General features: G+C 45.5%; 1 protein-coding gene across 1 annotated transcript in view; it reads right to left on the reverse strand.

The window, feature by feature from the left end:
• Positions 1 to 9346, reverse strand: part of KPNB1 (karyopherin subunit beta 1) — a 28332-nt gene extending 18986 nt beyond the window's left edge. The window contains exons 1-5 of the mRNA XM_029927467.1: positions 8949 to 9346; positions 8787 to 8845; positions 6410 to 6592; positions 3075 to 3275; positions 1985 to 2137 (exon numbers count right to left, since the gene is read on the reverse strand). Of these exons, the coding sequence (XP_029783327.1) occupies positions 1985 to 2137; positions 3075 to 3275; positions 6410 to 6592; positions 8787 to 8845; positions 8949 to 8988 (636 nt within the window). The 5' untranslated portion in view covers positions 8989 to 9346. The remainder of the gene's footprint in view (positions 1 to 1984; positions 2138 to 3074; positions 3276 to 6409; positions 6593 to 8786; positions 8846 to 8948) is intronic.
• Positions 9347 to 9857: the final 511 nt, after the last annotated feature.

Genomic DNA, 9857 nt, shown 5'->3' on the forward strand with positions numbered 1-9857 from the left:
GAAGAGGACATAGACAGGAAAAGTAGGTCAGAGTTTAAATAAAGACGGGTAAGAGAAAAATCCCTACATTAGGAAAATCCACTTCTTTATATTTAAAATTTGAGAATTCAAAACATCTGCTTTACTTCAGAGACAAATTTGTTTTCTGGGAGGTGGCAAATCCCCATCTAACGTGGTAAGATTCTGAACAGAGCAATGAACTTCTTTGCTACCATGCTAAGTCTTCGGAAATGTGAAAGGAAAGAGCCTATTTTCTAAATAGGCTTCTTGGACCTCCCTACTTTGTCCACAAGAAGACCAAGAAATGGCAAAAAGCACAGCTAAAGTGTCAACAAACATACACAAAAACACTTTCAGATCATATAACCCAGCAATTCCACTTGACTATATATCCCAAGGAATGGAGACCACGGCCTCAAATACCCCAAGTACTCACAACAGCTAGAAGACGAATGGAAGCAACTCAAATGTCTAAACTCAATATGTACCCACAACAGAATATTACTGAGCCTGAAAAAAGGTAATCCCTACACATGCTACAACATTTATGAACCCAAGACATTGTGCTAGATGAAATAAGCCAGTCACATAAAAGCATATCAAATACTGTATGACTGAGTACACTTAAAGAAGGCATCCAGTGTCATCAAATTCATAGAAACAGAAAGTAAAAGAGTAGTTGCCAGGGCCCGGGAAGGGGAAAACAGAGTTGTTTAATGCAAAAAGTTTCAGTTTTGCAAGATGTAAAAGTTCTGGAAACTCGCTGCAAAACAAGGGGAATATATTTAAAACTACTGAACTGTACACTTAAAAATGGTTAAAATATACATGTTGTTACTATTTTAACAACTTAAATAAGTAATATAGAAAAATATTTTCAGGCAAGATAAAAAGTTTCTTAATGTATTAATTTTCAAAAACACCCTTCTAAGGAGGTATGAAATACTTCAACTTCTGTATTTTTTTTCTTTAAAAAAATTTTTTTTAAATGTTTTTTATTTTTGAGAGAGAGAGACAGCACGAGCAGGGGAGGGTCAGAGAGAGAGAGAGTGCCACAGAATCTGAAGCAGGCTCCAGGCTCTGAGCTAGCTGTCAGCACAGAGCCCGACACGGGGCTCGAACCCATGAACCATGAGATCATAACCCAACGGAGCAACCCAGGGGCCCCTCTTTTTAAATTTTTAATGTATGTTCTATTTTTGAGAGACAGAGCAGAGCATGAGTGAGGGAGGGGCAGAAAGACAGGGAGACACAGAATCTGAAACAGGCTCCAGGCTCTGTGCTGACAGAGGCTTGAACCCATGAACTGGGAGATCATAACCTGAGCTAAAGTCAGACACTTAACTGACTGAGCAGCTCAGGCGCCCTTGTAATTTTTTTTCAAGTACATGTTATGCCCAACATGGGGCTTGAGCACATGACCTCAAGATCAAGAGTTACGTGCTCTACCAACAGAGCTAGCCAGTTGTCCTCCATGACCCTATTTTCTTTAGAGAGAAAGAGAGCATGAGCATTTTAAGCAGGCTCCATGCTCAGCACACAGCAGCCATGGGACTCTATCCCATGACCCTGGGATCATGACCAGAGTCAAAATTAAAAGTCAGGTGTTCAACTCACTGACCCACCCAGTGCCCCCGCCCTTGAGCAAGCTCTACAACTTCTATAATATTTTCAAATTCCCAGAGCATATCCACATTTTGATCTGCAAAAGGAAAAACTTAAGTTTAGAAACACTTCAGATCACATTTTCCCAAAAAGCCTCATGAGAAAAGGCAAACCCCTACACCATAGAACCATTTCTCACGTAACACAAATCTTGAAAAGAGTGCACCTAGTAGTACTTTCTAAATCACAAACCTAAAGGGCGCCTGGGTGGCTCAGTTGGTTAAATCACAAACCTAAAACCAAAATAAATTTTAAAAAACCTCTCATTTTACTCTTACTCATCTTCTGAACCCACACCTTTGTGTCAAAAGAGACTCACCTCTTTGTCAAAGTTTGCTTTGGTGAACTCCAATGAGTTCAGGAGTGCATTAGTAGCCGCCAGCTTCACATTATTACTGGGCTCTTCTTTCCTCATCCCCTGGATTATGGCAGTCAGAATCTCATTGGATTTATCCTGTAGCTGCTCTGGTTCCTGAAACAAGCAGAGAAGTGCAGGGAGTAAAATAATGAGCTCATGACTAATCAGCAGTCCTTTTAACTGTGAAATCACTCGAGTGAGTATCAGGACTTTTCTCTGATCTCTTTCTACACATTTCCATTTAGGGACAAATCACCTGCAAAATGTCCCAAGGTCTACGAGTCCAAAATCAAACTGAAACAAGTTAAACTCCTCAACTTCATCTGATTTCTTAGCACGACTCTGGGCATTGAGGGAATACTGACTTTTTCTTCCCACTTCCACACAAAGGGAAGTGGCAGTCTGGTGTTTTTTCGAGGCTATCTGTACCGACTGAAGTAAAGGTTCTGAGGACCAAGGATCAACACCTAGGCACACCATCTAGGCAGTCCAAGTCCAGGTAAAGGGCTGTGGACGTCTTTGCCTCATCAAGTCTATATGTGAAAATAGACACCCAGGGTGGTATCCTCAACAGCCGCCAGAGTCCCAGGAGGGCTGCATTTCACAAATTATGCTGTGCCTACGGTGGCTACGGTAGTTTGCCAACTACAGCAAGGGTTGGCAAACCGTTTCTGTAAAAGAATAAATGGAAAATAACCCAGCATCCATGGTATACTGAAGACCTTGAGAAAGGGCTCCAGGTAAGGGATGTTCCAAGACAGAGAATACCCTCTTCTAAGAGTCTAGACTCTATGCCTCTCCAAACACACAGATTTCTACTCTTGAGTTTGCGACCCTCAAGTCTCTCTACTTTAGGGCATGATTAGCAACATGAGGAGAGGCTAGCTAGCCAAATATAGAAATCTAGATTATAAAAAGCAGTCCTACTTGCAAAAATACTCTGTAGTAGCTTGGTTTTCTCCATCATATAATAAAGAACAATCCTAACACCATGCATGTGACAACCAGAGGGACTCAGAGCAGTGTGTTAGATACAGAAGATAGTACTTACTATATCTTGGCAAATGTAACCAATAGCTTCCAATGTTGACTCTTTCATGTGCTCTGTGCTGTTGGGGTTTGTGACATTGGCCACCAGCTGAGGAATGAGCTCTGGCCACTGGTTCACTGGGATCTCTGCACAAGCAATACCAGCCACACACTGTGAGGCAGAACTAGGCCGGTAAGTTTCTGTGCCCAAAGTCTGCAAAACCTGTGCACACATACAAAACAAGATGGAAGATATCAATTTCTAATAATATTTGAACACATTTTGCCTATAGCCATACCTCTTGTATCCGTCTGAATTTTTGGCCACATGTGAAAGTAGAAAAAGGTCTAAATTGTATAGTCAGCGGTCAAAAAAGGCAAAAACAAAACCAGCCTCAGTACTAACACCTGCATAATCAACACTACCCCAGAGCCTAGAAACTAAACCAACCGCTCCCTACTTCTAAATGGAATTCTCCAGAGCCAGACACCTCACATCAATGTTTAATGCAATGTAAGAAAACAACAGTCAGAAGGGAGATGTTAGAAGACAAAAGAGATGACAAAATTCACCTTCTAGGCTCCTTGTTTGGTGGCACAATGAGAGGATGCTCACAGCCTTGTTTTGTGGACAGAAAATGTGGGCTTTGAGAATGAGGCTAACTCTGGGGCATTCAAATGGGTCTGATTCACTGTAGATCACAGTCTAGCCTGATTTAGGGAAGGAATCTTCCCACGCATGAAACGTGGAATAAATCTTCTTCCCTCCGGTCATTGACAATTTAGCACCCGAGGTGACTTCCACAGAAAGGCCTCGGTCAGGGAACATCACTAAATGCAGACACAAAGTTAATGGCGTTACCAACACTGATGAAATGAATCCTTTAAACTTCCAATCTGGAAGGATTTGTTCTATTTGTCCAAGAAATCAGAGAACTCTTCTCTCCACTATCAAGAGATACCAAAAACTAGTTAGGTATGCCCATTAAAAGGAGATCTGCTTTTCATTAAACAGGTCTTGTTGAACATGATAACCATACATGCAAGGATTTATGTAAAGGGTAAAGGCACAGGTACAGATAAAGGATGAAGCCACAACTGACCCAGGGTTAATCATTACCACAGTCAGCTAATTCAGTCAATGAACTCACTAAGAATCACCAGTCCACTCAAAAGGCAAACAGTTAACTGTTCCTGGCATGAACACAGGACAAAGACTAGCTGCCAGATATTCAGGCCAGCTCTGCTGACTGGGTCAGGTCACTTAGTATCCTGCTTCATAGCTAATAATAATGAACTCCCCATCTTTCCCCCATACAGTATACCGTCATCCCTGCCCGCCCCCACTGCCAACAGCTCTGCCCAATAACAAGCTGGTTTGGAGTGATTCTAAATGAAGGTTCTGCTCTCCAGGGCTACCAGAGCTAGCATGGACTTTAACAAAAACCTGTATGTCAAAGACCTGGAGCGGGGAAACGGAGACGAGAGGACCAGTCCAAAACAACAGGCGCCAAAAGGTTTTCCACCCAAGTCTGACCGCGACTTCCAGTCCAGGTGCCTTTCCCCTGTACCACACCATCTCCTGGTACAGATGCAGAGGACCTCAATTCCCATTGTAACTTTATCTTTTCTCCTTTAAATTGAAGAACTAATTAACTAATATTACTTGAAGTGATTTAGAGGCCACAGACGTCCAACTGCTAAATACAGAAAGGTGGTTTTTTTTATTTTTTGACCTGTGGTAATCCTACTAATACTCATTATCAGAAAGAAGAGGAATAAGGAAGTAGCTCTCCACTGTGTCCAAGACGCCCATTTCAAAAAAAGAACTACCAACACCGAGAAAGTACTAATTACCAGAGGTGCTACGCAAGGGAAAAAAGGGCTCTTTTTCTTCCTCCATGCAGAGGGGTTCAACAACACATATACCAAAGTTTATCCAAATTTTAAAAAGTGTTAAGAGTGATGTGCCCCCAAAAAAGAGTTCTAATCAGGTCTCCTCTCATTTACTACTGCGTAATTCAAGGAAGAAGAGAAACTGAATGGGTACCACACGCACCAAGATTTCCAGTGACTGATGAATGAGCTTCATTTCTATCCAATTACTGAAGGGAAGATTAAAATGTTATTACATAAGCAAACCCAATGTGGATAGAAATAGCTCTACATATTCCAAAAAAGATTCAAAATAAGTTGGCTTTCATAATCTAGTTCTCAGTCATGAGCACCTTCGAGCAAGACTGGAGAAGGAACGGGAATGTAATTTGAAAGAGAGATTATTGCCTCCTGGGGCACAAATTTACCTAATGCTGACATCTTGGGCCACAACACAGGAACTATGATGGGTAGAACCATGACACATACAAGTACACATTTAGGAATCCCCCCCCCCCCCACTGGTTTCCCCTAAATACCAAGGAGCAACTGCTTGACTTACCGTTTTTGGTGCCTTACCCACATAAGACACCACCAAGAACCTCATTAACTGGGGTGGGTGGGGAGGACATCTGGCCATATATTTTGAATCTTTTGCTGCAGCTAGAATTATGAATTTTAATTCAACAACAAAGTCACAAGAACTCCATGATCCAAGGGACATCCTACTTTCCTCAAAACTCATCAGTCCACCCTTTGAATGCCCTGATTAAAAGCCAGATGTTTCTAAAGGAAGTTTTCCTATTTGCTAAGTAGGTAAAAGCATCATTAACATCATACTCTTAATTCGCTGATTCTTTGGACTTGAAAGGCCCAGGACACCATTTTAGTTCCCCTTGGAACCCCACAGTGTGCCTTGCCTAAATCACCAAACAATGAGAATTACCTACAGCAGAAGTTCAACAAGAGCAAGGGCTGGCTATGAAAAACAATCACGTTGGAAGGCAGAAATATTTACAAAATACTTGAGCCTAACTCCAAAACAGAATCTCTGGAGGGAGCATGGAAATATACTATTATTATACATTCCTAAGTGATTCTGACAGATCACGTTTTGGAACCCCCAATTTGTATACTATGTCAATTCACAGATTTTACAAATTCTGGCATCTAATTCAAGTTCCTCAAACTGCTGCAGTTTACCTTAGGTTCTAAAAACATTCCAATGCATTCATTGAGGGGAAATGATGGCAAAGTACAGACAAGGTGAACTGGGAAAGAAAATTTTAATCAAATATAATTTTTATCTTCAAGTGAAGCATAGATCTCAGAAACCTTACACGATCAGCTCTATCCTATGTAAACGACAGAACTGATCAAGATGTTTCTTGCAGGGAATCCAGGAGGAGGATGGGGTGGGGGTGACGGGATGTTTCTTGTTCCCCAGGGCTAACATGACCAAAAGGAGATGAAGTTACTTACATAATTCTTGACTTCCCGTCGAGCATTAGCATCAATTGCAAGCCACCTCTGCTGATACTGTGCCTTGATATCTGGATCTTTAGATGTCAAAGAGTTCTTGATTTGTAGACCAGCTGCCACTCTGGCAACCTGACTGTTCCCTGGGTTTGCCAGCACTCTGGACAGTTCCACGAGGAAAGTGGGCTATTAAGAGATGTGAATTTGTGAATGAAAATACCTCTCAGGAATTTCACCAATCCAGGATAGCTTCCGGGGCACCAAAACACTGGGAGAAACTTTAGTTTTTTTCAGGACATATCATGTCTCAGAAAGTGCTACAATACTACCTCAAGATGCCTATAAAAAATGTTACATGGTCCACAAGGAAGTCCTCCATCTTCCCCTGCAGCCATCGCATTTAACAAGGAAGTACAGATTTTCCTATCAACATAATTCTTAGGGCCCAAATCTTCACAGTAGGTCTCCCTCCCAGAAAAGAACAGGTTTCCCAGAAAAGAATAAGTTTGACAATCTAGTAGTCAAAGGATTCTTCTGGGTAACAATGTCTGATAATAAATATTTGTTAGATGAATATGTTAGGGCAGGGTAGGAAGTAAAACTGTCTCTCTGAATTAAAAAAAAAACAGTTCAAGAATATTCAGGGTGGCTTTTGATCTCATATGCAGGTAATCTTGCATAACAGCGGTAAATACTTAAAAACCTAAAACATAGATTTAGAAGGCTAGTTCTGTTTTAGCTTGAAGTGCTCAGCAAGAGGGGAACAATGAAAAAAGACAACCTTGAAAATCTGATAATATTTAGAAACGGGAAAACTGGAAGGATAAAAGCGTCAAGGCAAATCTGCCGAGAAAAACAGTATTATGTTTAAGAGTCAACAGTTAACACCCGAAAGGCTCCTATGCATTTTGGACTTGAGCTGTCTACTAAACACTACATTTTTTGAAAAGCTTACTCAATTTTCTATAAAGCATAGGTCCTCTAAGCTACTCCCTCTGTTTAAAAATTTTACGACACACTCCTCTTCCCTAAGGAAAGCTCTGTCCAACTGGAAAAGTTAAAAGGAAAAACCAAAGGCAGACAGTTCCTTACCACTAACAAGCTGTGCAATCACAGCAGAAAGTAATTCTTAAAGGTTTTATTAATTACATACCAGTAAAAGGTATTAGGAATGTTCAGAAATAAAATGTTAGGAGTAAGACAAAACACTTCTTGTAAATTAGCAGAGGCAGAAACAGGAACATACCCCAAATGGAAGTATTATTACTGGTCTTGACTACTGGGAAAAAAATGCTTTCTATGAAAAATTTAAAGATAAAAAGAGTAGTAAAAATTAGCACATAAGAGGGGAGAAAACCATTTAGGGCAGGTTGTGTAAAACAAGCCTTGTCACTTTTGTGGCTTATATTTTGTCTAAACAACAAAAGAACACGTTTGGTCAAGGTGATATTTAGGCTTATTTTCTATTACCTTAAAAGATGTCAAAAGTATCGTCTACCTTTCCACCTGCTCCCCATCCCCCCAGTAAGAAGAACGTTAAAGAGAAATGTTACTGCCATAGAGGCTGTTTCAACCAATCCAGCCCACATTTTTATACCGAGATCCAGTCTAATGGACTTTATCTTCATTTTTTCTGTACCCCTTAAACTTGAAAATTCGAAAATGAAGAACTTTCCCCTGTGATTTCATCTGGAAACAGGCCCGATCAAGGATGAGCCTCAGCCTGATGTATGGACAGATTCAGTCTCTACCCATCGAAGTAAAACAAACAAACAAAAAAACCCCAAACCGCTCCGAACCCCAAACTAAATAACCCAGGGAGGAATAACCCGGCAGGAAAGGGAGAGCCACTGCCGGAATGGGTTAGGAGGTATTCGGGTACCAGGCCAGGCCATGAGCACACAACCAAGGGACAGAGGAAAGGGTAGACTCTGGGAAGTAGGTGGAGAGAATCGTAGGGGCCACGGGACAGGAAGGAGAAGCCGGCCCGGGTCAGAACAGGGCGGGCAGCTGGGCTCGGATCTTCCACATGGCCCCTAGGCCCGGCTCCCCCACCCCCACCCTTGCTGAACACGCAGCGCCGCGCAACCTAACTTCCCTTCCCTCCCTCTTTCTCCCTCCCGCTGCACCGCCGCCCTCAGGCCGCGCGGCGATAGGACGGCAGTCACCCCGGCGCGCCGCGCCATTGGTCAACTGCCGGGGCCCGGGGCGGGACACACCCACCGGCTTCCCGATGGCGGGGTTAGGTTGGACTGGGGGGGGGGAGGGGGACGGGATGGGGCGGGGTGGGTTCCCGAGGCCTGGGCCTCCGGGAGGGCGGGAAGGCCCGCACGCAGGGATGGGTGGACGGCGGGATGGGGGACGACGGGGTTGTACGCACCAGGTTTTCCACGGCCGCGCGCTCCAAGAACTTCTGCGCCGCTTCCAGTTCCAGCCGATCTGGGGGGGAAGGAAAGTGGGAAGAGGACAGGGTCAGAGGGGCCAGGGTTTCCCCTCCCCCCACCCGGTCACCTCAGCCCGACCCCCGGCCCGCGCGTCCTACCGGGAGACACGGTCTTCTCGAGGATGGTGATCAGCTCCATGGCGGAGGTGGTGGCGGGGACTTCTCCTAAGATGACGGTCCGGCCTCTCGGGCGGCGGCTCTAACTGGGGATGGGGGTTGGGGGTCGGGTGGGAAGGGAGGGTGGGGTGGGGGGCGGGGGTCACCACAAGCCCATTCACCGGCTCCCTCTTGGTAGTCGCCCGGGCTCCCTTTCCTTCCTCCTTTCCTTCCTTCCTCCCTCCTAATTTGCTGCTGGCGGCGGCGGCAGCTGCTCCTCTGACGGCGGGGGAGGGACCCCGGGGCTAGCTCAGAGCGCGGCTGGTGCTCGGGTGGCGGAGGGAGAAAGAAGGAAGGGAGGCGGTAGGTGAACGGCGGCTCGCAGGGAGGGAGAGAGAGGGAGGGAGGAAGGCGGAGGGATATTCGGGCCGGGTCTCTCCGCGGCGGCACCGCGCTCCTTGTTGATTGGCTGCCCTCCTGGCCACGCGGAATCCCCAATTGGCCAGGCGGGCAGCGTTGAAGGGCCGCCCTGCGCCCATTCGCCCGCTGGTTTCAAGACCCGGGTTGGCTGGGCGGGCAGCGGGATGAGGCACGCGGGTTGGCTGAAGAGAGGGAAATTGGGGTGGGGCGGGCGAGAGCCGGCCGCTGGTTGGATTGGCCTGGTAAAGGCCTTGGGCTAAGACCGGTTGAGCGCTGGGAGGAGGGTGGACCAAAGGCGAGACTCCCCGCCCGCGTGATTGGCTGGGACACTAGACGTTGATAGGATAGGGCGCCCGGGAGAACTGAGGAGAGGAGTTCGGGGTCGGGGCCGCGGAAAGGCGGGAGGCGCCCCGCTGCTGTAGGAGCCCGGCGCGGGGCACGATGGGACGCCCCCGGGAAGAGGCGGAGCGGTGTTCGGGCTGCGGTCGGGAA

Source organism: Suricata suricatta, chromosome 17, assembly GCF_006229205.1.
Source record: "Suricata suricatta isolate VVHF042 chromosome 17, meerkat_22Aug2017_6uvM2_HiC, whole genome shotgun sequence".
Classification (NCBI taxonomy): domain Eukaryota; kingdom Metazoa; phylum Chordata; class Mammalia; order Carnivora; family Herpestidae; genus Suricata; species Suricata suricatta.